Below are 27,910 nucleotides of genomic sequence, written 5' to 3'. Positions count from 1 at the left end.
GGTCCTACCGTCCCAGTGTTATCTTTTCAAATACCCTTTTTCAAAATTTTGGTTGTAGTTATCTGTGGAAACTGAAGTCTGTACAGAGTTCATCTCGGTTTCCTCCGATGGACTCCATCTTCTCCGCCACGACGAGCAACATAGCCATTTGCTGCGTTTCGAAAGCCTTGAATCGGAGGCTTTCCGAAATTGTTCGTAGAAGATGCGTTCATGGCGTTGACCGAGCTCGCCGTTTCAGCTGCATTTCCAGTTATCTTGGCCTCTACGGAACTACTGGACTTTTCGGTTCTTCTTCACCGTCGCTCAGGACTCTTCAGGTTGTTCTGCCTTCGCTGCGGTGTCGTTTGCGGTGTGTTTCGAGCTCCTCTGTATCTTTTGCATCTGGTGGCGGAAATGGTGGTCTTGGAGGGAAGAATGGCGGCGGAGGTCGTGGTGGAGATGGTGGACTGGGCGGTGGAAAGGGCAATAAGTTTGTTTCTGGTAGCGCTGAGGAGGGTTCTTCACTGTTGCCTAACGTTATCATACTCGACGTTGGAGTACGGATTTTGCATCGCTTTCTTGGTTCTTGATTTATCTTATCATTGCAGCTGTCGTTCGTCTTATATCTCTACCGACTTCTGTGACAATTTGGATGCTTTTTTTAAAAAAAAAAAAAATTCTGATCCTTCTTCTGTTCAATATTATTGTAATTTTTTTTTCTCATATAAAAAAAAATCGTAGGGAATGACATGCGGGGGATGCGCAGCAAGTGTGAAGAGAATACTAGAGAATCAGGTTATAGTTACTAATTCTCTTTGCTCGGACTTCAATTATGGAAATAATTTTTGTTTTGTTCTGTTATACTCGGTAATAATCAAGAAACGTGAATATATGATTGAATTAAATGTAGAAACTAGGTTAGTAAAAGCCAGTAAGTTTAGAAATCCTCTTCAATTGGTTCAAAGAACTATTAAACTAAATCGCAGCAAGGCATTGAAAGTGAATGCACATTTTTTCTTGAGAAATGAACCAATGCTCATGCTATTGTAAAATCACCAAACAGCCACGAGTGTCATCTGCTAGTGTGAACCTCACAACAGAGACTGCAGTCATATGGCCAGTACCGGAGGTGAAAGATTCACCTCATAGGGTGAAGCAGTTGGGAGAGACGCTTGCTAATCATCTAACTCAATGTGGTTTTGCATCTAGTCTTCGAGGTCAAATCTCATCTTTCATAATGTACAAAACTATCCTCTTTTATGGCTAATATTTAATTATTGTTTACATGATCTCTAGTATAATTGTTCGTTAGTTTTTGTGGATGCCTTCCTACTTTTCTCCGCTTTTGTTGTTTCTGCCATCTCTGCTTTGGACTTGCTAAAATTGTTCATTCCCATTTGTATCCGATCAATTTGTAGAAACCTTTTATATGTGATAGTTGTAATGGCGACGGTCACCATAAGGCTCAAGGAGCCGCTGGGTCTTTCAATCTCTGGCTTCTTGATAGTATCTTTATGAAGTTGATGTTGGGAAAAACCTCACTTGCCACATGTCGAAGTTGATCGTTCCATCAAATTTCTCCACATCAAATGTTATTGGACTCATAAAACTTGACACATAATTAAACAGGAATGCTAATAAGGTGAAGGAGTTTAGACCTATTAGTCTTACAACCAGTGTTTATAAGATCTTGGCTAAGGTTTTCGCTAATTGGTTAAGGAAAGTGATGCCCTCTACCACCTCTAAGGTGCAAGGAGCTTTCCTGGCTGGAAGGCAGATCTTGGATCAAACTCTTATAGCCAACGAGGCCATCGAGGACGCTCGCATGAAGAAGAAGGAGGGAGTGATGCTTAAACTTAACTTTGAAAAGGCCTATGATCATGTTGATTGTGATTTCTTGGACAAGGTGATGATGATGAAAGGTTTTGGGTTTAGATGGAGGATGTGGATGTGGGGTTGCATTAGGGTGTCGTACTTTATCCTAATCAATGGAACCCCAAAATAGTCGATTCAAGCTTCTAGAGGTTTAAAGCAAGGGGACCCCTACTAACATTTGGGACTACCACCTTTTGGATGGTTTTTTATTTTGTGGTAATAGGTTATGCATCCCACAAGGATCTCTACGCGAGGCTATCATCATGGAAGCCCATTCGGGCGGCCTAACAGCTCATTTAGACCGTGACAAAACCTATGAAACCCTTGCCACATGATTTTTCTGGCCTTAGCTTCGAAAAGATGTCAACAATTTAGTAAAAGGGTGCTTTACTTGCCAAATCTTCAAAGGTCACACTCAAAACACCGGTTTGTATACTCCTCTTCCAATCCCTACTAACATTTGGGAGGACTTATCGATGGATTTTATATTAGGGTTGCCAAGGACACATAGAGGGTTTTGACTCTATATTTGTCGTTGTGGATAGGTTTGGCAAAATGGCTCATTTCATACCTCGTAAGAAAACATATGATGCTTAAACATTGCTAATCTTTTCTTTCGAGATATTGTTAGGCTTCATGGAATTCCAAAGACAATTGTGTCTGATAGAGATGTCAAATTTATGAGTTTTTTTGGAAAAGTTTGTGGAAACATTTTGGCACTAACCTCAAAATTTGCTCTTTAAGCCACCCACAAACGGACGGTCAAACAGAAGTTACAAACCGAACATTGGGTAATATGCTTTGATGTCTAAATGGAAATCAACCAAAACAATGAGACACTAACCTTGCACAAGCGAAGTTTGCTTACAACATGCAAAATAGATCAACAGGGAAGTGTCCATTTGAGATTGTATACACTAGACCCCCTCGTTTGACTTTTGATCTTACAGCTCTTCCTTCTAACGCAGATATTAGCGAAGAAGCTGAACTTGCTAAACGTATTCAAGAGCTACACTCAGAAGTCATTGACCACCTAGAGAAAGCAACCTCCACATACAAAGCTCAAGCGGATAATCATAAAAGACATGTTTCATTCAAGCCTGGAGACCTTGTAATGATATATCTTCGAAAGGACCACTTGCCAAAAGGAGCATACAACAAACTTAATGACAAAAAGCTCAGACCATTTGCTATCCTTGAGAAATACAGTGATAATGCTTACAAGATCGATCTCCCATCTTCATTCAACATAAACAATACTTTCAATGTTGTAGACATCTTCCCTTATCAAGCCCCGGATGAGTTCAAGCTTTCAACTTAAAACTCGAGGACGAGTTTAATTCTAAGGGGGCCGAGTTGATGTAAGTATATTAAGGGTATTTTGGGCATTTCTTGTAAAAAGGGTATTTTGGATATTTCTTGTAAAATGACAGATTGTGTTCTCTTTTTAAATTGAGTTTTAATTTTAGAATAGGTGTGACAAAACCCTTCTCCTTTAGGTCTATTTAAAGGAGGTTAGGTTAGTTAGTTAATTAGGTGTGTACAAGCCCTTTCCCTTTGGGCCTATTTAAAGGGAACTTATCACTCATTTTAGTCAATGAATAAAAGCTTATTCTTCCAAGACTCTTTAGTCTTCACCACTAACCAGTCGAGTGATTTCCACGTGATAAAGACAAAGTGGATCTTGGATGGACTTTGTTTTGAAAGCTTGAAATGTTTTCCATTAACTGGAACTATCGGTGTTAGGGAGAAAAGTTTCCGATCAATATGTATCGATCGGATGATGGTAGAAGAAGGGGTAATCGGTGATGAAGGCTAGGGCATGGTGGTTGGAGGTGGGGCATGGTGGTCGGAGGCTGGTTGGGGCTAGAAAAGGAAAATTCTATGTTGTGGAGGGAAGAGGAGAGAGGAGAGAGGAGAGAGCATTTTGGAGGCTTTTACGGCTTACATTGAAAATTCTAAGGTCTGTTCTCCTTTTTTAGTCAATAATATATAGTCTTCAGGTTTTTATTATTAAAAGGAAAAACCCTTTATCAGTTTTTTGTTCTTTTTAGTGGTCCACTTCGTATTAGGTAGATTTTGTTTGGTCTTATGCTTTTTTTCCCTGTTGTTTTATGATGTATCGCTTACTAGATCCATGTTGTACTTGGATGCTTTGCTTTTTCATTTGTTGGGTTGTTCCAAGTTTTTAGTATACTAGGATTGTTTGTATGGATATGATGAGGGTGCTATGGGGTTGTCAACCTAGTTGAGATGTCCAAATGCACCCCCCTTGATTCCTAGTCTTGTTGCTCTTTGTATCTCTTTAATTTGTACTTTAAGCATTAGTCTCATTTCATTATGTCAATGAAGAGACTTCTTTCCCTTTTTTTTTTAAAAAAAAAGGAAAAACCCTTTAATCAAATTCACATCTTCACTTTGTAAGTGACCTTGCAAATAGCTGTTCTTCTTCAACTTCAACAATGATCTGAGGGAACTAATTAGGTTCAAGCAGAGTCAAACGTTCAAGGGAGATCACCTCCTCTAATCGAAGTGGAAGACTTAAGAAGATGACTAAGGTTTTTCAAAACGCTAAACAATAAGCTATAAGATAAGAATAATTTTGAATTCCTTATCTTCAACTCATTGACGCGGTGAACTACAACCTCTTGGTGGCTTGAAGATCTGATTGTGGAGATGTGAAGTTTAGAGAGCTATAGGACATGTGCTTGTGAAGTCATATGGATAGAGCTATAGGGGACACTTTAGCTAGGTTTCCAATGCCAAGGATTCAGAGTAAGGTTACCCATTCCATATATAAGGTCAATATTAGACTTGAGTAAAATGTGTATGTATATATAGTTGTATTATTGGTAATGTTTTCTATCTAAACTAATATTTTCCTTGAAATATCAAATATCAAATTTTCTTTTGAGAAATAATTTGTAAAAAAGACTCCTTTGGTCTTTGCCCTTGTAAATCAAATCATTGGCACAGGCTTTGTTATGCACCATCTGCTTGTTAGCAAGTGTTTGCAATCCACGTTAGTGAGGACAGGACATAGTATTCCATTTATGTTGTGCTTCATGATCATATAGAGGCGTTTTTGCATATTTGAAAAGAACTTGTTTCAAAGACGTAGATTTGAATGTTTCTATCTGCTATTCAAGATGTTAAGCTTTATTTACCACATGTTTGCACCACCCAGCCACACATGCCCCCACCCACGTACACGCATACTTTCAGAGTGGAAAAAAACTTGGATAAAAGCTGCTTTAGAAGTTGAACCTAGTCTTAGCTTCACTCATCCCAAATGCTAGTGGGTCTCATATATTAGATGTTTGTATTCCTCGGAAGCTCTACATGTTTGCTATAGCTTGATAATACAACTTCTCATGTGTCCAGAGTCGGGAAGAGACAACATCTTCATGGTTTTTGAAAGGAAGATGGAAGAAAAGCACAATCGTTTAAAAGAGAGTGGTTAGTACTTTGTTCCCATGCTTTGGTCCTTTTGCCAGACTTTTTTCCCCTTTTGTTGGATGGATATTATGTTTACCAATAAATCTCTGACATGCTGCTATTCTTCATTTATATATAATAACTCTCTGTATATAATAACTAATGCTGCTCTTTTCTTACACTTTATCAGGTCGCAATCTTGTTTTTTCCTGGGCTCTGTGTGCTGTGTGTCTTCTTGGTCATCTTTCTCATTTCTTTGGTGCTAAGGCCTCATGGATCCATACATTTCATACTACTCAATTCCATCTATCACTGTGCTTATTTACATTACTTGGTCCTGGTCGTCAACTTATTATTGATGGTATGAAAAGTCTTGTCAAAGGAGCTCCAAATATGAACACTTTAGTTGGTCTTGGAGCTCTATCATCCTTTACTGTCAGCTCATTGGCCACCTTAATGCCAAAACTTGTAAGTGACATGTCTATAAATGAAGCCCACATGTTTCTGTACAGTCTTATTTATTCATTATAGTTTTTTGTGGCAGTCAAGTTGTAACCATTTCAATTATCAGTTGGTCTCCTTTTTATTTTCTATTTTTATGTATTAGAAAAAATCAATCCTTTTGTGGCCACATTCAAACACAAAGCTTTAAGTGCTTTGGATGGGAGGGTTTATCTATTATGCCATCCTTAGGAAAATTTAGACTGGATGAAATTGTTATACAACAATTTAGGGAGGAATTTAGTAATACGTTTCCTGAATCTGTCCAAGGATGGAAAACATGAATGTGACATATCCATTATGAGAGCCTGTGGGGAGTTGGGTTTAATTATTTTGATAAAACTTTATTCACCACATGTATATGAATGAGTTAACAGTGTCAGTTTGCTGTTAGGATACTGAAAGCTTAAGTTATTAACCTTTTTTTGGAAGTGATACTGTGAAAGCTTAAGTTATTAGCCTTTGAACATTCTTAATGAAAATTTATGTTTAGGCTCATTAATACTGTTGTTGAAATGTGATAGTAAATAAATCCACTATAGATGTTAGATTGACTTTATTAAGGTGGTTTCTGATACAAACATTTTCCAATCTCAATTTATTGTCATTTCTCTTACCAGAATATTTATTTCAATGCATTTTCTTCAATCCTCTACATAAAATGCCTGGCCTATAATATTTATTTTCTTGGCAGGGTTGGAAGGCTTTCTTTGAGGAACCAGTTATGTTAATAGCATTTGTATTGTTAGGAAGGAACCTTGAACAGAGAGCTAAAATTAGAGCTGCAAGTGATATGACAGGACTTCTTAGTATTTTGCCCTCAAAGGCTCGTCTAGTTGTTGATGGTGATACAGAATTGGATTCAACAGTTGAAATTCCTTGTTCTAGTCTTTCAATTGGAGATGAAGTTATTGTACTTCCTGGGGTTAGTCAAATGAATATGTCATCAAAAGCTCGTCTAATTGATATACTTTATTGTCAATTACTTTGAACAGATATGTCCTTTCTTTTAGCTAATTATATCCCAGGCCAAACTTCATATGAATAATTTACATTAGAACAAATTTCCTTCTTTAGCTGTTGAGCAAATTTAAGCTTAAAATTGTTTGAACCTGTCGAAAAACAGTTTGTAACCCTAGAGGTATTTTAGTAATTGTATGTACCCTAGGGTTTCCCACTAGTCTATTTATTTGACCTATTCTCTTGTACTTTGTGTATCAGAATTAATAATAAAAATCAGTCTCTATCGTGGTTTTGTCTCCCTGATCTAGGGTTTTCCATGTAAATCTCGTATTCCTTTCCTCCTCTTTTTTTCAACATGGTATCAGAGCATGGCGACGAAACCCTAGTCATCATTGATGAAAATAGACCAGATTCTCCATCAGCAACCTCCATTGGGACTAGTCGGGAAGCCGTGGAACAATACCTCCAAGCCGCGCTGCCGAAAATCATCCAATCCGTCTCAGACCCTAACTCTAATCGGCCCAGTTCCAGCTGTCCATCCCCAGCCGAACCGAAAATCATCCAGCTGCTCGACCATTCCCAATTGTCGCGGATGTTCCAGCCGTGCGACCCCAGCGTTTTCCAGCCGCTCGACCACTCCCAACCGTTGTGGATGTTCCAGCCGCTCGAGCCTAGTGTTTTCCAGCCGCTCGATTACTCCCAACCGCCGCGATTCTAGCCGCATGACCCCAGCCACACCTCCTCGTCGGTTGACTCAGCCGGTGCGACAAGCTAGTCGGAGCAGATCCCGTGGGTCGCGACTTCCCATCTGCTTCCAGCCGGCTGCTATGGTCGAGCAGAGTCAACAACCAGTGCGACTTCTCATCAGCGGTCTGCTCTGATGGCGCCCGCGGTCGGATCAGCACATCAGCTTTGTCGGGGGTCTACAAGTGATCTCCAACGGGGTTTTGTCCATTTACAACAGTAACTTGCAGATTTCGGAACGGTTCTTGGGACAAACTCTCAACCAGATTTCTCGGCCAACATACCAATATACTCTGAAAACCCGGTAAATTCTTTCCCTATTTTACCAACTACAAATATCTTGTCTGGATCCATGGGAAATTCTGCAGAGTTTATTACTGGAGAGAAATTGAATGGCCAGAACTACTTTTCCTGGTCTCAATCCATCAGAATGGCCTTGGAAGGACGTCATAAGTTTGGATACTTGACTAGAGAGATACCTAAGCCCGTTCCAGGAGACCCTCAGGAGCGGATCTGGAAAGGAGAAGACTCGCTGTTGAGATATGTTCTGATTAATAGCATGGAACCCCATATTGGTAGACTGTTACTCTATGCTGCAACTACCAAGGATATTTGGGATGCTGTTCAACAACTTTATTCAAAGAGGCAGAATGCATCCCGGCTTTATACGTTACGGAAACAGGCACGTGAATGTAAGCAAGGTACTATGGACGTAACGTTCTATTTTAATAAAATGACTCTTTTGTGGCAGGAGATGGATCTTTGTAGGGAGACAATCTAGAAATGTGCTCATGACGGAGCACGGTGTGCAAAAATTGAAGAAGCAGATCGTGTCTATGACTTCCTGGCCGGACTAAATTCGAAGTTTGATGTCGTTCGGAGTCGGATTCTGGGGCAACGCCCTACTCCCTCTCTCATGCTGCAATGAATAACCCAATCATTACATCTATTGATGCTGCGGCTTTTGCCACTAAGTCCTCCAGTATTGACAGCAATAAAAGGCCCACTCCTGTCTGTGAGCATTGTAAAAAGCCGTGGCATACAAAGGACCAGTATTGGAAGCTACATAGACGACCCTCAAACAGTAAACGTCTCCCAAATCAACCTCTGGACGTGCCCTTGTGAGTGACTCGGTAAATGAGAATCCTCAGCAGCAACCCTCTGCAGATAGTACAACCAGCCTGAGTACGGTTGGAGTCAAGGCCATCGCCCAGTCAGGTAATATCTAGTCTTTTGGTCTTATTAGTATTAATGGCAAAAAACCTTGGATTGTTGACTCAGGGGCGACAGATCATCTTACTGGTACCTCTGATCAGTTTCTCTCATATTGTCCAAGTGTCGGTAACGAACGAATTAGGATTGCAGATGGGTCGTTCGCACCTGTTGCAGGAAAAGGGCATTTATCTCTGTTTGAGAGTTTGGTTTTGCGGGATGTTTTGCATGTTCCTAAAATTTCATATAATTTGTTATCCATCAGTAAGATTACAAGAGATTTGAATTGTCGGGCAGTATTTTCACTCGACTCTGTTTTATTTCAGGATCTAAACTCGGGGACGATGATTGACACTGCTCGACACGATAGGGGACTCTACTTCCTGACTGATGATGCTTCCTCTAGGAATGATTATAGGACTGGCCTTGTCTCTTTAAATTTTTCTAATTCTGAGAATGATTTTCTGTTATGACATTACTACTTAGGACATCCAAACTTTCAATACATGAAATTCTTATTTCCGCATTTATTTTGCAATATTAATATATCTTCTTTAAATTGTGATGTGTGTATTCGTGCCAAATAGAGTCGTGTTTCCTTTCACTCCAGCCTTATAAACCATCCAAACCCTTCACCTTAGTCTACAGTGATGTTTGGGGTCCCTCACCAACCACAACCTCCACAGGGAAACGCTGGTTTGTCACTTTTATAGATGACCACACTCGGCTTACTTGAGTATTTCTTCTCACTGATAAGTCCGAAGTGTTATCTGTATTCCAACAATTCTATGCCACTGTGGAAATCCAGTTAGTGCCAGGATTGGTATTTTGAGAAGCGACAATGGGCGAGAATTCTTTAACACTTCCTTCCAGGAGTTCCTTGCATCCAAAGGGATTGTCCACCAGAGTTCGTGTGCCTACACTCCCCAGCAAAACGGGGTAGCCGAAAGGAAAAATTGCCATTTGGTGGAAGTGGCCAGGTCTTTGATGCTATCCACATCACTCCCGTCTTACCTATAGGGTGATGCCATCCTTACTGCTGCTCACTTAATCAACCGAATGTCTTCCCAGGTCCTCAACTTTCAAAACCCATTAGACCATTTGAAAGAGTCCTACCCCACTACTCGTTTAGTCTCTGATGTACCACTTCGAGTTTTTGGTTGTGTTGCTTTTGTTCACTCCCATGGTCCAAACCGCACGAAATTTACCCCCCGTGCTAAAAAATGCGTCTTTGTTGGGTATCCACTTCATCAGCATGGGTATAAATGTTACCACCCATCCTCTCGCAAATATTTTGTTTCCATGGATACCACCTTTCTTGAAGATCAACCCTTCTTCCCTGTTAGCCATCTTCAGGGGGAGACATCTAGTGAAAAGACTAACTGGTCCACTTATACAGTTCCCTTGGAGTTATCTCCCATTCCCAAACATGTCGGTCCTATCCTCCCTACCAATCAAGTCCCATGGATAACATACTATAGGAAGAATCTCCGGAAGGAAGCAGCGTCACCTGTTGCATCTCCGGCTTCGGTCCATGAGTCAAACTCGACATCAGGTACGTGTATTCCTGAAATCAATGAGATTGATACTTGTACTGAGACTAACGAATGCAGAGAGGAAAAAGGAGGAAAAGGTGCTGACAGCACCACTTTAGCAGATGGGAAGACGACGGTAAATAATGATTCGGACACAGTTCTTGAAAATGTGAGTGATACTAGAGATAATGGTGAAAAGGTGATTTCTGAAGATGAAACCCAGGCAGAGGAGACTAGCGATCACAGTGGAAATTCTAACAGACTGAAGGAGCAAGATGCTTCTCTTGATCTTCCAATAGCCCTAAGGAAAGGTATTTGGTCATGTACAAGGTACCCTATGCATAGTTACATGACCTACAGTAACCTGTCATCTGAATTTAGGGCCTTTACCACCAGTTTAGATACAGGGGTGATACCGAGTAACATACAAAAAGCAATGAGAACTGACGTTTGGAAAGCCGCTGTTATGGAGGAGATGAGGGCTCTTGAGAAAAATGGAACATGGGACCAGGTGATCCTACCCAAAGGGCACAAGACAGTTGGATGTAAATGGGTTTTCACTATAAAGTACAAGTCAAACGGGACTGTTGATCGGTACAAGGCCAGGTTAGTTGTCAAAGGGTTTACCCAAACCTTTGGAGTAGATTACTCTGAGACATTCTCTCCTGTGGCTAAACTCAATACTATCCGAGTATTGCTATCAGTTGCAGTTAACAGAGATTGACCTCTGCATCAACTGGATGTAAAGAATGCCTTTCTCAATGGAGAACTTGAGGAGGAAGTCTACATGAATCCTCTCCCGGATTTGAAGATCAGTTCAAACAGCGAGTCTGCCGGCTGAGGAAGTCACTATATGGGTTGAAACAATCTTCGAGAGCCTGGTTTGACAGATTTGCCACCTTTGTCAAAGGACAAGGGTGTACCCAAGGGCACTCAGATCACACACTATTTACAAAGAAGTCAACTTCAGGGAAGGTTGCTGTTCTCATTGTGTACGTTGACGATATTTTGCTCTCTGGTGATGATGATGATGAAATTGTGAAACTCAAAGCAAAGATGACCAAAGAATTTGAAATTAAAGACCTTGAGAAGTTAAGATACTTTCTCGGAATGGAAGTAGCCCGGTCAAGGGACGGAATCTCAGTGTCCCAACGGAAATACACGATTGATCTTCTAACGAAAACATGAATGACTGGGTGCAAACCTGTTGACACCCCAGTTGAATATAATTCAAAGCTCAGCAATATCAGTAAAAGTGTCCCAGTCAATAAAGAAAGGTATCAACGGTTAGTTGGAAAATTGATATACTTATCTCATACGAGACCCGATATTTCATATGCAGTGAGTGTTGTCAGTTAGTTTATGCAGGCTCCTTGTGAGGAACACATGACAATAGTTGAACGCATCCTACGATATCTGAAAGGTACATCAGGTAAAGGGTTAATGTTCAAGAAGTCTGATAAACGTTGCATTGAAGCCTACACTGATTCGGATTGGGCAGGGTCTGTTGTTGATAGAAAATCAACATCTGGGTATTGCACATTTGTTTGGGGTAAGCTAGTGACCTGGAGGAGCAAGAAACAGGGAGTTGTGTCCAGAAGTAGTGCTGAATCTGAGTATCGGGCCATGAGTTTAGGGATATGTGAAGAAATCTGGTTGATGAAAGTGTTGTTAGATCTTCATCAAGACAATGAGCTCTCAATGAAATTGTTTTGTGACAATAAGGCTGTAATAAGTATTGCTAATAATCCTGTCCAGCATGACAGAACAAAACACGTTGAGATTGACCGGCACTTCATCAAGGAAAGACTTGACAACGGAAGTATATGTATTCCATATGTTCCCTCAAACCAACAAATTGCAGATGTGGTCACAAAAGGGTTATTGAGACAAAGCTTTGATTACTGTGAGAGGGAGTGTCGAAAAACAGCTTGTAACCCTAGGTGTATTTTAGTAATTGTATGTTCCCTAGGGCTTCCCACTAGTCTATTTATTTGGCCTATTCTCTTGTACTTTGTGTATGAGAATTAATAATAAAAATCAGTCTCTATCGTGATTTTCTCCCCCTGATCTAAGGTTTTCCATGTAAATCTTGTGTTCCTTTGTTCCTCTTTTTTTCAACAGAACCTATAATACAGTTAAACATTTAACAGTTTTACTGCAACTTTTACATGATTTTTTCTTGATTTCAGGACCGTATTCCTGCTGATGGAATTGTGAAATCTGGTAGAAGCATTGTGGATGAGTCTAGTTTCACTGGGGAGCCATTACCTGTTACCAAGCTGCCTGGGGTACATTTTTTGTTTTTGTTTTTTAAAAAAATTTGGTCAGAGCATCATGATCTCTCTCTCGCTCTCTCTCTCTCTCTGAGAAACATCATTGTCTCAGTTTTGATGTTGGTTTTGCATGTTTATTGGCAAGCAATAAGTCTACCTTGTTGCAAAGTGGTCATATATAGAACAACATGGTGCCTTCTGCAACTGTCTAATTGAAAGTTGAGGACATAACTTTTGTGCATAATAGGATAAGTAAATTGCGTTTGACCATTATGACATACTTTTTGTTTTCTAAAGTAAAGCACTTCTGAAATCTACAAAGAGTATGTTAGTTTCATTTTATCATAGAGTTTTATTTTTCCTCCCCTATGCTAGAGCCAAGTTGCAGCAGGAACTATAAATCTTAATGGAACTCTTACAGTTGAGGTGCATCGACCAGGAGGTGAGACTGCTATGGGAGATATTATTCGTTTGGTTGAAGAGGCTCAAAGCCGGGAAGCTCCTGTTCAACGGTTGGCTGACAAGGTTATGGTTATCTCTGAATAATAATAATTATTATTATATTCTAATTCTATGTTGAAATTGCTTGAAGTAGTCTTCGGATGGATTTTATCCGCCCTCTTTTGTATCTTTCTCCCTATAAAAGAGGTTCCAAACATATTTAATGGCTTCTTATTGTGAATTTATGCATGGAATTGATTTTTTCTGCTGTCTGTTCTTACTTCACCAGGTGTCTGGGCACTTCACTTATGGAGTAATGGCACTCTCCGCAGCAACTTTTATCTTTTGGAGTCAATTTGGGTCACGCATTCTGCCAGCAGCTCTTTATCACGGAAGTTCAGTTTCATTGGCTCTGCAGCTTTCTTGCAGTGTTCTGGTATGATGATTGAAAATTGTGCTTAAACCCTGGTTACCTTTGCATTCAAATTTATGAACACATGTTCTACATCAAAATAATAGGGGTGGTCATTCAAACCGCAAAAACCGAACTGTTTCTAAAAACCGAACCGAAAACTCAGTGAAATCGAAAAATGCGGTTCGATCCGATTTGAAGAAATTTTGAAACCGAATTAATTCGGTTCAGTTCAATTTCACTTTCGAAAACCGAATTTGAAACCGAACCGAACCGTTTTTAACTAATATATATATTTATTTATTTATATATATTTTTTAAAAAGAGTAAAACCGAATTTAAAACGAACCGCTTTTAATTTAAAGAACAAAACTGAATTTTAAACCGAACCGAACCGTTTTTTAATTAAAAAAGAATATAACATGGATTTTTCAAAGATGCCAAAACTAAATTTGAAACCGAACCGAACTGCATATATGTGGTTCGGTTCGGTTTGAACCAATAAATCGGTTCGGTTCGGTTTCACATTTTAAAAAATTCGGTTCAGTTTGGTTTGACCACCGAACCGAACCGTTTCCACCCCTACAAAATAATATTTCTGAGGGGTCATACTAGAAATTTTCTCTAAACATATTCCTACGTTAAAATCAAGTAATTCTTACACTAGATCTAAAATGGCCATCCTAGACACAGATAGGATTTTGTGGTTGAATGTATTTGATGCTTCATTTTGGTAAATTTGGTTCGAAGCAAATACATTGATTACTATCGAGGAAGATGGATAGAACATCTGTATTAACTGCCTCGTGGATGTAGAAATATAGTAAATACATAGGGTCATATTTGTCCTAACCGGCAGATTTATCTGGTGGAATCTTTTCTTCTGAAGGTCCACACTCAGGAAGTATAGAGTTGTACCGTTCTCTAGGATTAACTAACTGGAAGTGCAGCATTTGGTTTGGAGGATGAGCAGCAAGCACAATGAATTCGGTTCTCATTGGAGAACATAAATTATCTGGATTTCCTGTTGGGCTTCATATTTGAAACACAACGTAAACCAATTTGATACCCGTTCTATTTTAAGAAGTAGAATTTCTTTGCTTCATTACATTACCTATTTCTAAAACGTTTTACAATACAAGCCAAATAATAATAATAAAAAAAATTTAATCTGTTTCTGTCCATAATATCCTGTTATTAAAAAAAGAAAAAAAAAAAAACTCTACTTTTTGTTTCGAAATTTGACTTGGAACTTTAAAAGTTTTATTGAAAAGGTGGGAAAAAAATTACAAAGAAAAACTGAGTAAAAGAACATAATTTAAAAACAGCAAGCTAAAACGTAATCTTTAAAAAACCAGATTTAATTTTTTGTTTTACAGATTCGATTTTCATTGTTGTTATGTAAGTTGTTTTCTGTTATTGAATTCCTTAGTAAGATGAATATCAGTTAATTCTCTGTATGAATGAGAATAATCCGAAAAAGTATTTATTATAGCATGAATGAAATTGAGAGAGATTTGGCAGTTTCATAATTCAGTCATAATAATATCAAAAACATTATATTCTCGACACAATTCTCATATTCTTCTAGTCAACTTTTTGACTCAACATCGATACAATAAAAAACTTTTATTCTTTGTATAACCCCACCATTCTTCTTACGAACTAGAGACGAAATGTGTGCATGTTCTTTTTCCCTGTAAAAAATGTTTTGCTTCTCTTTTATCAATTGGCATGTTTAACGGTATATTTCTGGTCTATATTCTCAATGCAGGTTGTTGCTTGTCCATGTGCACTTGGCTTAGCTACGCCAACTGCAATGCTGGTAAATTATCTCCTAAAGTTGCTTCATTTCTGTATTAGATTATGCAATTTGAATTTATTTATGATTTTGTTTGTTTATGAGTCTACCAGGTTGGAACTTCATTAGGGGCAACTAAAGGATTACTTCTGCGTGGTGGAAATATCTTAGAGCAGTTCTCAATGGTGGATACTGTTGTCTTTGACAAAACAGGGACCTTGACAGTTGGGAAACCTGTTGTGACAAAGGTGTTTGCAACTTCAAGATATGAGAGAAATGTAGATTCACAGTTGAGTGTAGTTTCTTAACTTATAATGGATGTTTCCTTGGGTGGTAAGTAGGCATATTAGCTAATAGTGTAGCTAAAGTAAGACAACCACCTCCAATTTATTCAGTTCAGTTATTCCTACCAAGGAGAAGTTCAAACTTCCCCTTATTCCAAGAGATGTTCTTCTTCTTCTTCTTCTTCTTCTTTTCCTTTAATTTTTTTAAATTAAAAAGAAAGAAATGACAAAATTTTGTTCAAGGTTTCAGACTCCCGTAGGAGTGAAGAAAGCAGTAAAGTCCTGAGAGGGATGAATAAACACATCCCTGCTTAGACAAATGTTACCGGCAGAATGAATTGGAAAAAGAACACCATTGAGAAGCCTTGAACTTAGGTCAAACATTTTATCCAAATCTCGATTTTTACCTTCAAAATTAATGCTCTTAATGTTAATGTTATTGCTAGCTCACTAAAAAAAAATTTAGTCAAGGGCATTATCCCGCCAAATCCTGCATTTCATGTTGTAATGAGATACCCAGAACTTGTAGATTCACATTTAATCAATTGGCCTTTTGTATTGGGTATTTGAGGCAAGAGCATGAGGAGTTTGGCCTGCAAAGAAATGTAGATAGTTGTGTGTAATGGATTTATCCATTGAATTTGGGTGTACTGCGTGTACCAAATGTGAGAGATAATTTTCAATGACTGCAAATCCCACAGTCGCAACTGAGATTAACTGCTCGTTTGATACAGGATAAACTCACATGGCAATTATTCAGAAAATGAGATTCTTAAGTTTGCTGCTGCGGTGGAATCTAACACAGTTCATCCAGTTGGGAAGGCAATTGTGGAAGCAGCTCGAGCCGTTAATGGTCAAAGCTTGAAGGTAGTTTCTTATATAAATAACAACGTTTAACAAATCAAATAGGCAGCTTATTTTCTGGAATTTTTACAAGAAACATAAGTCCTTAATATAGAAAAGTATTTAACTGTGCTATTCAATTAATTAGAACAATTTCTTTGATCAAACTTATACTAGGAACTAGCAAGTACCAGTATATAATGTGGGAAGAAAACTTTCAGGGAATGTGTACAGAAGTTGTAAATGCTCCATGGCATGCAGACCTAAAAGAAATTTTTTCTTTGCACATCCACACATTTTATCCACATTGTCACCAATATTTTGAAGACATTGATGGCTGTTAATGATATCATAATTGGTGAAGAAAAATAGAAAACCTAATTGTAATGACTAACTGGCGACGAAGTAGTTGCTTCTTATCCCCCAAAAAACAAACAAAAAATTAAAAAGTATGGATTATAGTTTTGTGATTTGCAGCCTTTCAAGCATTACCATTTAAATTCCTTTGTTACAAATTGGAGAAATCTTTTGTATCTCCCTTAAATGGTATCTCCTTTTCTATCCCTTTGGATCATTTGATTCAATTAATGATTTTTTTTAATTAAAAAATGTTTAGCGACTTGAATTATATAAGAAGAAACACATAAATTACCGAGAAAATTTTAGAGCATGGTCTTTTGTTATGCAAATTTTTATATCCTCTGACTCATGCATGCACCACTACAAAAACTTACAGAAATTCCCGAAGTGTGGGTTCTCTTAAAGCTTAAACGCCATGCTACTATTGGTTTTGATAAGTGGTATACTTTCATGAAATGTGATTTGAGGGCTTTAATGCTGTTGATTATTTCTTTTATTGTTAATATATATATATATATTTTTTGTATTATATTTGTTAATTGTATATTTCCTTATTGGTAATGGGTGTTTCTTTTATTTAAGAGACCCTTTCCTTCTCAAAGAAATAAGAAAGCATTATTATTTTCGGTATATGATATCAAAGTAGGAGGTTTTGTGTTTAAACCGTTGTAGTGTCCTTTCCTCTCTCATTTATCGTTGATTTCTACTTGTTGGGCGTCCTATAAATTTCCAAGCCCACAAATGAGAGAAGTATTGAAGTATTGGTATATAACCAAATCTATCATAACCCATCAGCTTAAGCTATTGGGTCAATAAGCAATTTAACCTATGCTATTGGCAAATTGCATATATATATCCTGGAAGCTTATAGAGGATGGAACTAATTGAGTTATTAGGAGAAAAACATTGCTTTTTGAGCTGTTATTTTAATTATTGAATTTAAATATTTAACACCTACAGGTGGTTGAAGGAACATTTGTTGAAGAACCTGGTTCTGGTGCTGTTGCAACAGTAGAAAACAGAATAATATCTGTCGGAACTCTGGACTGGGTTCAGAGGTATTTCTCCACATCTGTTCTGAATATGGATTGAAGGGCTATGTTGTATTTGTAAATGTCTATCCATGAAAGGTCCGTTTGTTTCTGAAGGCTCTCCAAACTTGGCTAAAAATCAGTTAAATGTGGTGCAATTGGATCTTAGAGAATTGCTGAATGAATTGACTTCTTGAGTTCAATATTCACAATAATTTGATTTCCTTTGTAGTTTATATCAGTTTGGCTTAGTTTCTCACTCTCGGCACTGCTAACTGTAGTGGACCTAAAATACGTCAGAATTCCTGAGTGTTCGTATGTGTATAGGGCAGCAAAATTGCAGATGTGTGTTATTCGGGAGGGAGGTTTGGCATGCATTTCCTCGTTCACAGCAAAGTGGGTAAAGGAATGAATGTGGAATTCCCTAGTGGGGTGATTACAAATTCCATATTGGGAGCTTTTCATGATTTATGAGTATAGTTTGATTTACTCGAGTACTAAAACCAGATGACAGAGTAACCCTTCTGCTAAATACCAAGGTAAAATTAGGAATTGAATAGAATAATTCTTTCATATTCACAAATTCTCAAGTACCTAAAAAATAAAAGGAACAAAGTCTTACATATACAATCACTCTCTAATTACAACTAATAAATATACCAAGGTAATTATCATTATTATTATTATTAGTGTACCAATGTAAATATTAAAGCACAAACCAACACAGACTAGATTGGAAAAGGGAACATGACCACTACTGGTTTTAGCTCTATCTAGTCCTGTTGATCAGTTCTTCTTTCTTTTTTTTTCTTCTAAATAGCATGTTTTTTTTAACCGCCGCACAAAGAAAATATTTGGTTGAAATTCTCATATACGGTTCTCAGATGGGGGTCCCCTTGGATTTCTTTTTTACCGACAAAAACTCGTGCTCGAAAATATGAACTTCTAACCAGTAGACAAGGGCCTGAATTCTTGTTGTCAGTTCACCAAAGACCGTAGTTGAAGCAATACCTCGTAACCTCTGGGATCAATCGTCCTTCCTCCTTCAGACAATTTTCTTCCTACAATCTCTCGTTACTTCTTGTCAGTTCTCCACTATCCCCACCTCCATGTTTCCAATTCTTTTTACTAGCAATTATTGGGTGGCAAGCAATCTTATCCCAACTTTTAGACATGGCTTGAATTTTCTCTTCTGAGACTGACGTAGAAACTTTGATCTTTTCTGACTTCTCGTGTCTGAGTATAATGATTCTAGTTCATATCCAATGGTATCAAAGCTATGATTCAAGCCATGAAAACTGTTTCTTGTTTCAAACCACTACTCAAGTGATGTCTCTGCACTATCCCTCTCTTTGCGAGGATTTATTTGTAGAATATTTTTGTTGAATAAGAAATTCTATATTTATAACCACATTGAACTAACAATATCCTCAGGCATGGAGTTGTCGACCATTTTCAAGAGACGGATGATCTCAAACCCCAATCAGTCGTTTATGTAGGAATAGACAGTATTCTAGCTGGTTGTATTTATTATGAGGATGGCATCCGGGAGGATGCTGGTCATGTTGTTGACACTTTGTCTAGGCAAGGAATTAACACATACATGTTGTCCGGGGACAAAAGGAGTAATGCTGAGTACATTGCATCTCTTGTTGGACTTCCAAAAGAGAAGGTACACGATTTCACTGGTTATATTTATCTTTTAGTATGCTAGATTTTATTACTGTATCAATCGCCCATTTCTTTGCTATTCAGGTTGTGGTTAAATGGTTAATTTTTAAAGGAAAAATACCTAGGTGCATCTGGCATAGTACTTATCTTTGTCCATACCACCCAATTATCCAGTCATAATTTGTCACGTGGAAAATTGTTCTTACTTGTTTGAAATATTTTAATTCATGATGAGGGTAAGATGCATAAACATAGGTGTATCTTGGGATGTACCAAAGTATTGCCTTTTTTAAAGGTCCATTGTGTATGATATCTTATTTTCTCTTTAGGCAATTAATATGCTTGTGACCACAAGGATAACTTGAGCAGTTGAATTTAGCACAATATACGTTTGAGGTTTTGGCAAAATTTTCCATTTTTCTCCCAAAGTTATTTTGATGAATTATTGTTTTCTGGTCCTAGAACATTCTTAGGCTCACCATAATTAAGGGACCAAAAAAGCTGGTCTAGATTATTAGAGAATATGGGTTCCATCTCATCAAAACCAATTGCCAATAAGAGGAGAAACTTATCTATCTTATTAAGATTGTGAGGTCCCTTGATTTTTCCAATGTGGGATCCTCATCATGCCCCCTCAAGATGGTACCTCTTTGGGTATTCTTGGATCAGATCCTTATTTTTGTTTTTGGACCAAATGCCCATTTGGGCTTCATAGGCTTTGGTACCATATTAGATAACATGGAGTTCAATTTCAAAACCAAGTAGTAATGAGAGGAGTAACCTATCAATCTTGTTAAGGTGGTGAAACTTCAACATTGTGGACTAGCACAACATTAGGCTCTTCATGTTTGGCATATGCTGCATTAGAATTAAAGAAAAGTGTGAATGAAAAGGACAACTATGATAGGGAGAATTGCCACAAGGAAAGATAATTTCAAGAGAGAAAAGAAGAACCTTTTATTCTTTAGATCTCAGTTTGATATTTGCTTCAAGTGGTTTGATAAGAATGATCAAATTAATTAGGTAACCTGAGTTCCTTTAGAAAAGGAACCTTCTTTCCTATAATGTTAATCTCCTATAAGTATTTATGTTGTGCAAAAATCTCCAAAAATTTGTGGCTGGATTTTGAATATTTTGTTTGGCAGATGCGGGGATGTGGGTGATTTATTGATCAATTGTTGGACAACAAGGGACTTTGTTTTTACTTATTTGAGTTTGGGGTTCAATTTGTTAAAATTCCTTTAAAGTTTAATTTGACCGTGTTAAATCATCAATTGGGGGATGAAATCACATTATTGGAGTTCAAACACAAGACCTCATGCTTTGATACCATGCAAAATCACCAATGAGCCTAAAAGCTTAAGCTAATAGATTATGGTAAATTTAATTATATCAGTACTTCAACATACTAATTCAAAAAATAGGTATTTTTTCACAAACGAATTGAAGGCCTTAAAACCTTTTTGCATACCCTTTTGCTTACCCATGAACACCCTATTGTAGCCATATAGTTCTTGGTTTTCTCTTTCTATTTTATTGACAAGCAACTATCTTATCTGCAATCAATCTTGATTTTTGGTTTTTAAGCAACTTTATAGTGGGCAACATTCAAATGCTGAAAGGAGTTTTTAGTTTTTGTGGTATATTATTAGAAACATCTTTTACATGGTATGTGTCATCTCACCGAGATTTCATGTGACCTCATGGAGTGTGTTGTGCCTTGCCTAGGCTCAAAGGAGATTATATTATATTGTACAACTTTCAAGACAAAATTTATCGAGTTCAAAAATATTTTTTTTTTCCTTTTTTTTGTGATAAAAATCTTTGAAGGTACGTTCTGGAGTCAAACCCCATGAAAAGAAGAAGTTTATTAGTGAACTTCAGGAGAAGAAGAGCATTGTAGCCATGGTTGGTGATGGAATCAACGATGCTGCTGCCTTGGCCACTGCAGATATTGGAATTGCGATGGGCGGGGGTGTCGGAGCCGCCAGTGAGGTGTCTCCTATTGTGTTAATGGGCAACAGACTCTCTCAGGTACTTCAAGCCATATGTTATTTTGTTACCGGTGTTCATAATTTTGGGCACATGTATACAAAAAGTTCTTGTTAATGATAGAACGCAACTATCATTGTACTTGCTTAAAGGCCTGCTGCCCATATTTATTTCTGAGCCTATATTTTGTTGGCAGACATACCTTATTCTTCTCCTCATGCCAACTTAATTTGATGTGTTACCATGCGGAATTGAAAGATTACAATTTCATTCTTCTTACAGGAAACTTTATTTTAATTAGAACATTAGAGAAGTTCGTTCTTTTTCTTGATAGAGAATAAATAATTATCACAAAAAAATACAATGAAGTCCACACTCAAGCTGGGGAGATTGCAGAAATGGAACAGTAAGAGAAGCCCAAGCACGAATATATTAGATAAGTACTTACAATATTTTAATTTCGATTTTGATCCCTTTAGAATAAAATTTGTCTATACATAGGTTTCAACAAAGGGCTTTCATGTCTATCTTTTATGTTCTTGTGCTTACATTGAGATTTGGTTTCTTTTTGTTTTGAGCAATAGCCTCTTTTCATTATATCAATGAAAAGTTTAGTTTCCATTTAAAAATAAAAAAATAAAAAAACAAAAGGGCTTTCATGTCATTCCATATAGAGTTTTTTTGGCTATGTCACTCAGCAGTAAGCCGTGAACCATCAAGTGCTTGATACATGAATTGAGAAGACTTAACACCATTGAACTTGTCATAGTTTACCAGCTTAAACTTTTAGATTTAGCGGCAACTTAATAAAATGATTATTTTATCTCTAAGAGTACGCTGACAAACATTTCACAAGTAATAGTAGCATTAGCAGCAGCTTTTAGAAAACTGTCAATGATTTAAGGGTGACAAATGCTGTCTCTTCATTGCATTAGATGGATTGGTAAGTCCTCTTGCCATGTGGAGAGGAGTAACTTTTACATTGCCGCTCAACTACTTATATAATCTATATGCAAGTAAACCTGCCATCTAAAACAAATAAGTCAGATCCGAGTCATCTCCCTAGTCAGGTGTACTGCCCAAATCAATTCAAGTAATGTAATTCAATTTTCACTCAAGTTATTGTTGGATTTTGACAAAATATTAGAAGAATAGTTGTTCCACATCTAAAATGTTCAAGAAAATGATGGGCTCCAAGTATTATAAAATGATTCTATGCCTTTAGTTTCTAATCATCTAATTTTGAAGCACTTTAAATCCGGTATACTAACTCAATTGTGTGAGTGATATAATGCTTTGAGTTAGTGCTCTTGAAATTAGGATCAGGGAGAGATTTTGTGTGATTGTAATAATTTTTCACATTGTGGAATTATTTTTGGCCCGTGGTTTTTTCCATGTAAATTATTTTAATTTCTTTGTTATTTTTTCTGCTTATTCTTGCGGTAGTTGTGAGAGGTTTTTCCGAACAAGTGGTATCAGAGCTTTAGATTTGTAGTTTCTTGAATTTTTTATTATGCTATGTGGTTGCAAGTGTCTAAACTTCCACATTAGATAGGAATCCTTAAAATGCGCTACGATAGTATGAATAGTGTGTATTGTTCACTATTGCTAGGAATGAAGTCGATATGTCAAGCTTTATGAGTCGGTAAAGTTTGATGTGGAGAAATTTGATGGAAGGATGAACTTCAATTGTGCCAAGTGCAAGTTAAGGACATGATGATACAAATTGGGTTACACAAGGCCCTAAAGGGAAGACCAAGCAGTGTTACTTCTAAAGAGTTTAGTGATGCCGGTGATGGTGGCCTAGGAGAGTTCGATGGCAGTTCCAGTAAAGGTTGCATGAGAATGAAAATTGGGAAGAAATGGATTTGAGAACTGCAAGTGCAATCAGGCTAAGAATATTCTTGCGAATGTGCATAGAATTTTGACAGCCAAAGAGCTACGGGTGAAGTTTGAAGCAATGTATCAGGCAAAGAGCATCTTAAATCGGTTGTACTTGAAGGAGCAATTTCATTGCTGCGGATGGTGGTAAGTATGAAATACTCAGATCATCCATGTATTCTCGATGACATTGTTTTTGAGCTAGAGGTGATCGGAGTGAAGATAGATGATAAAGATAAGACACTTAGACTCATCCTATCATTTTCCCCTTCTTACTATGAATTCATGAAGCCAATCTTGATTTACAAAAAGGAAACTTTAGATTTTGTTGAGCCTACTACTAAACTTTTGTCAGAGGAGGGAAGGCTAAAGAGTGAAAGGCGTTCTTCCCGGGAAGATTCAGTACCAGTAGCTAGCAACTGGAAGAAGAAAGAGTTCAGGCAGAAAAAGGGTTGTCAGGAATGTGGATAGTCTAGACAAATGAAAAAGGATTGTCCTAATAGAGTAGGTTTGTTAAAAGGCTCTAAATTGGATGCTAACGTCATCTCCATCATGAGTATGTGATGTTAGCGATTCCACAAGATTGCACATGGGCATTGGCTTGGCACTTATGCAAAGTGTGTGTTGATAGCTAAAGAACTTCCAGGTGAGCTATGTAGGTGGAAGTTGCACCATAAATTTCAGTAAGGTTAATCAATATGTGATGAAAAAGGAAAAATCTTGGAGGGTGGTATTTGAAGCGGTTTAGTGTAGTGAGTTATAATTTTATGAATTGAGAATTATGATTGTCAATTAAGACAATGGTTGCAACAAAAGTTGTGGATTCTTCAAATATCTTGCCAATGTGGAATTTGTTGGGTTTTGGCAAAATATTAGAAGAATAGTTGTCCTAAATCTGAGAGCTTTAAAGAAGTGATGGGTTCTAAACGCTATAAAAGGAGGCTTTGCCTCTAGTTTCTAATCATCTCAATTTAAAGCACTTTAAACCTGATATACTAATTCGGCTGTGTGCGTGGTATAATGTTTTGAAAGAGTGCTCTTGTAATTGCAGTCAAGGAGAGATTTATATGTGATTATAATAATTTTTCATACACTGGAGTTTGTTTTTTCTTTTTTTCTCTTTTTTTTTTTTTTTGTCTGGTTTTTTTTCAGTTTGGAATTTTTCCACGTTAATTCTTGTGTTCCAAGATTTATCGCTTTCTTTTAATTAATTTGTTGTTTTTTTCTGTTTGTTTCTACCATAGTAGTGAGAGGTTATTTCCTCTAGTTCTCCTTGATGGGAAACTTTTCGAATTCGCCACCACATTTACTGAGGAAAAGAATTAGGGCCTAGGGGTCTATATCTTGTTACATTTTTTCCCTACAGTGTGATAGCTGTCCCATTACCTAATCAGTAGTGAGAGTTTTAACCACAATGCTCTTGAAATAGTTATGTGAAACCTAGAACAGAAAACTATCAAGTATAGTCTTCGTTGTATACTATCACTAGCTAGAAGAGATTCTCAATGCAACGAAGCAATATGTGAGAGACCTAGTTAGGGATATACTAGGATTATTAGTATGGTATTAGTAAGAACACAAGGGTAAGTAGTTAGGAAGTTGGTTAGTGTATTTGGTTATAAATAGTGGGAGGGAGATTGAGGGAAGGTGGTGAGTGATTTTGGGCGAGGGTTAGCATACTCAAGAGTCAAGAGAAAAAGATTCTAGTGTCTTATACTTGATCTTTTCTATTTCAATGTATTTTAATTCTTCATTCCTGTTCGGTACCTAACACAGAATCTCTTCTTATATTGAGGGTACGTACAAAACGAAATTTCTCAGGTTTCATATCTGAAACCTCTGGAGATCAAAAGCCAAAGGCAACATTGGTAGTCAATTTTTCTTGTGCTATCATCTTTTACATATATATCGAACATGATCTTCGTGACTACTTGTCTTGTGAAATGTCATCTTGAAAATAATCTTCTCTTTGGTTTTATGAGATTGGATGTAATTTCCGTCAAAAACTTCCTTGCAGTTGCTGGATGCTTTGGAGCTCAGCAGGTTAACCATGAAGACCGTGAAGCAAAACCTTTGGTGGGCTTTTGGATATAACATCGTAAGTTTTTAACCATCACCCAGATGCTCTCTGTTTTTCCTTTGTCCTTTCATAGTACAGAAAATTTTCATTCAACTTATAATGCTGCCTACGGCTACAACCAAACATTAGGGTTCTGACTTTTGGTTTTGGTTTTTAAAAATTAAATTTATAAACATTACTCCCATCCATGGATGTCTTTGTTTTATTATCCATTTTTTAAAGATGTTTTCAAAATTCAAGTCAAGTTGTGAAAACTAAAAATAATAGTTTTTAAAATTTTCTATATTTGTTTTTGGAATTTGGCTATGAATTCAAATATTTTGGTATGAAAGATAATGAAAAGAAATTGCAAGCAAACAAGCATAATTTGCAAAATCCAAATGATTATCAAACTGTTCTTTTTTCCTTTCTGGTTTTAAGAGCCATAAAGGTATTAAAATTCAGGTGGAAGCTCTGTTTTCTTATTATTGTTTCATTGAGTTTACCTACGTTTCATCCCTGGCCCATTGCCAAATTTCATTACTAGATTTGGTCTATGTTGGTTTATTTTTTATTTTTTTGGAGTTTTATTTTCTTTGACTCGTAATTATGAATGGAACCATAGGAGTCTATACATTCAAATCCCACCTTACCCCCTGATTAATGAATTTAATCTTTGGGAGAATATATTCTACGAAAAACTAATCTCTTCGGTCCCGTTTGGTAACCATTTTGTTTTTTGCTTTTTATTTTTGAAAATTTAGCATATTTTCTCTCAATTTCTTACAATGATTTGCATTTTTTTTAAGTACAACAATTGAATTCTTAGCCAAATTTTAAAAATAATAACAAAATTTTGAAAGCTATTTTTTTAAGTTTTCAAATTTTGGCTTTTTTTTAAACTATTGGTAAATAGTAAATAACAAAGAAAGAAATTTGGAGGTGGAAACAGTGTCTATAGACTTAATTTCAAAAACAAAAATCAAATGGTTACAAAACGGGACCTTCAATTTTATTCTTCTATAAAAAAAACCAGCTTTCTTTTGAAACTACATTCATAGGCACACAAAAACACAGTTCAACCAGCCTGGGGTCAACAATATTAAAGAAACAATCCCTAATTGTTGGTAACCAAAAGCAAACATAGTACAAATATATACATAGATATATATACACACATACACATAGGGCATCTAAATGCTCTCATAGACCTGAAGCCTTTTTCCGCGTGCTATCATACACCTAAAAAAACTCTTCTAATTTTTTTAACGATAAATGCCACACCATAGCATAGCAAAGGAACAACTTGCCATAGAAAACGGCACTTATTTTGGAAAGGAGGCCCCTGACGTATTGTCCTTCATCATAGCCCACCAACTTGCTCCCTGAATCATATCAAAAGCTTGCCAAAAGGCCCACTTGACACCTTAAAAGAAAAAAAAGGTCAAACCAGAACACATGATTCAACTCATTTGAAACACACGAAAGCCAACTAGGGCCAAGACAAACCTTGGAGACTTTCTGAACTCTTAAAGTAGGATCAACCAAGAAAAACACCCAGATTCTCACTTTTAGCATATAGTAAAGTGGGCTTTTTGCTTCAATATTTATTATTTGGTTTAAATACTACTCTAGTCTGTATAATTTTGGTTTTGGTCATGTAGTTTTAACTTCTATTCATTTTCTGTATTCTCAAAATGTCCATTTTGGCTCCCATACCTAAAGTGATGATTTTGATCCATCCACTCACTTTTATCTGGTTCTTTTTTAATTAAAATTTTAGGATTACACTATTCACTATATTTCTGTATTGTATTGAAGGGTTTCCACGTGTGTATATAATTGATGAAATTTTACAAATAGGGACCGAAATAATTTAATTTTAAAAGTGCAAGAATCAAAATGGACATTTTGGAAGTTTCATATCTTTCTAACATAATCGCTTCTCTTTTACGAATATCTAATCTCGCATCTTTGACATCTTCAATCAGGTTGGGATTCCAATTGCAGCAGGCGTCTTGCTTCCTATTACTGGGACTATACTCACTCCTTCAATTGCGGGTGCTTTTATGGGTCTGAGTTCTGTAGGAGTTATGGCAAATTCACTTCTTTTGAGATTAAGGTTTTCTCAGAACAGAAAAAAATCTCTGGAGGACCAACAACCTAAAGAAAAATAGATTAAAAAGAAACCCAATTTACACCAAACCCCATGAAAGAGATGGCTTTGAGTTCACCCTACAGAAACGAAGAGATTCTTCGCATGAAACCGAAGGCCTTCATCTTATCATCATTTTGTTAATCATTATTTTAGCAAGCCATAATAAAGAATCTTAATGTACTTTTTGTTATACTGATAAAATAACCCTAAGCCTTTGAACTTGATAGTAGGAAGTGAGTTGAATATTAGTTATTTTCGTTACGGATTCAGTTAATAAACTTAGAACTCTAGTATAGTATAAATACATATTTACCTTGTTAAACTAAACAGGCATTATTGTTGATGAAGTTTCTTTCCTTTTGAATTGAAACTTGAAAGGCTTTCTTCGTAATTTTTCTTTTGGGAAAGGAACTACTTTGTCCCTTGTATTGACTGGCTGTTCTGGAAAGAGGCA

At 37.0% G+C, this 27,910-nt stretch overlaps 1 protein-coding gene and 1 long non-coding RNA gene across 4 annotated transcripts; one reads left to right on the top strand and one right to left on the bottom strand.

Annotated features, from left to right (window-relative positions):
* PAA1 (P-type ATP-ase 1) lies at positions 1-27,826 on the top strand. 3 transcript variants are annotated; one of them, XM_039020774.2, is made up of 17 exons: positions 1-536; positions 721-774; positions 1,043-1,196; positions 5,239-5,313; positions 5,483-5,760; positions 6,488-6,718; positions 12,440-12,538; positions 12,899-13,048; positions 13,254-13,400; positions 15,151-15,201; positions 15,291-15,466; positions 16,196-16,328; positions 17,625-17,722; positions 19,130-19,367; positions 21,197-21,400; positions 25,257-25,337; positions 27,290-27,826. In XM_039020774.2, exons 1-17 carry the CDS (start codon positions 108-110, stop codon positions 27,473-27,475), a joined length of 2,784 nt encoding a protein of 927 aa, XP_038876702.1. In that variant the 5' UTR covers positions 1-107; the 3' UTR covers positions 27,476-27,826. The 3 variants fall into 3 exon arrangements, with proteins under 3 accessions (XP_038876702.1, XP_090163493.1, XP_090163494.1); XM_090307367.1 differs by lacking the exons at positions 25,257-25,337; positions 27,290-27,826 and adding an exon at positions 21,693-21,770 and having other exon boundaries at positions 13-536; XM_090307368.1 differs by lacking the exons at positions 25,257-25,337; positions 27,290-27,826 and adding an exon at positions 21,641-21,767 and having other exon boundaries at positions 13-536.
* On the bottom strand, positions 26,336-27,910 carry LOC150032598 (uncharacterized). Its single transcript, XR_016524667.1, has 2 exons — positions 27,770-27,910; positions 26,336-26,724 (listed from the first exon to the last, which is right to left on the bottom strand). It is a non-coding gene; the product is annotated as an uncharacterized LOC150032598 (long non-coding RNA).

This window comes from Benincasa hispida, chromosome 11, assembly GCF_027475165.1.
Source record: "Benincasa hispida cultivar pf3 chromosome 11, pf3_genome.v1.1, whole genome shotgun sequence".
Classification (NCBI taxonomy): Eukaryota; Viridiplantae; Streptophyta; class Magnoliopsida; order Cucurbitales; family Cucurbitaceae; genus Benincasa; species Benincasa hispida.
The sequence above is the reverse complement of the archived record's forward strand: the minus strand, read 5'-3'. Positions and strand labels throughout refer to the sequence as shown.

Bases quoted from the DNA above. Each gene is read 5' to 3' on its own strand.
- PAA1 (XM_039020774.2), top strand. From the start codon at position 108: ATGGACTCCATCTTCTCCGCCACGACGAGCAACATAGCCATTTGCTGC. The intron at 16,329-17,624 runs GTAGTTTCTTAT...TAACACCTACAG, and splicing joins TTAATGGTCAAAGCTTGAAG to GTGGTTGAAGGAACATTTGT. The intron at 21,401-25,256 runs GTACTTCAAGCC...ACTTCCTTGCAG, and splicing joins TGGGCAACAGACTCTCTCAG to TTGCTGGATGCTTTGGAGCT.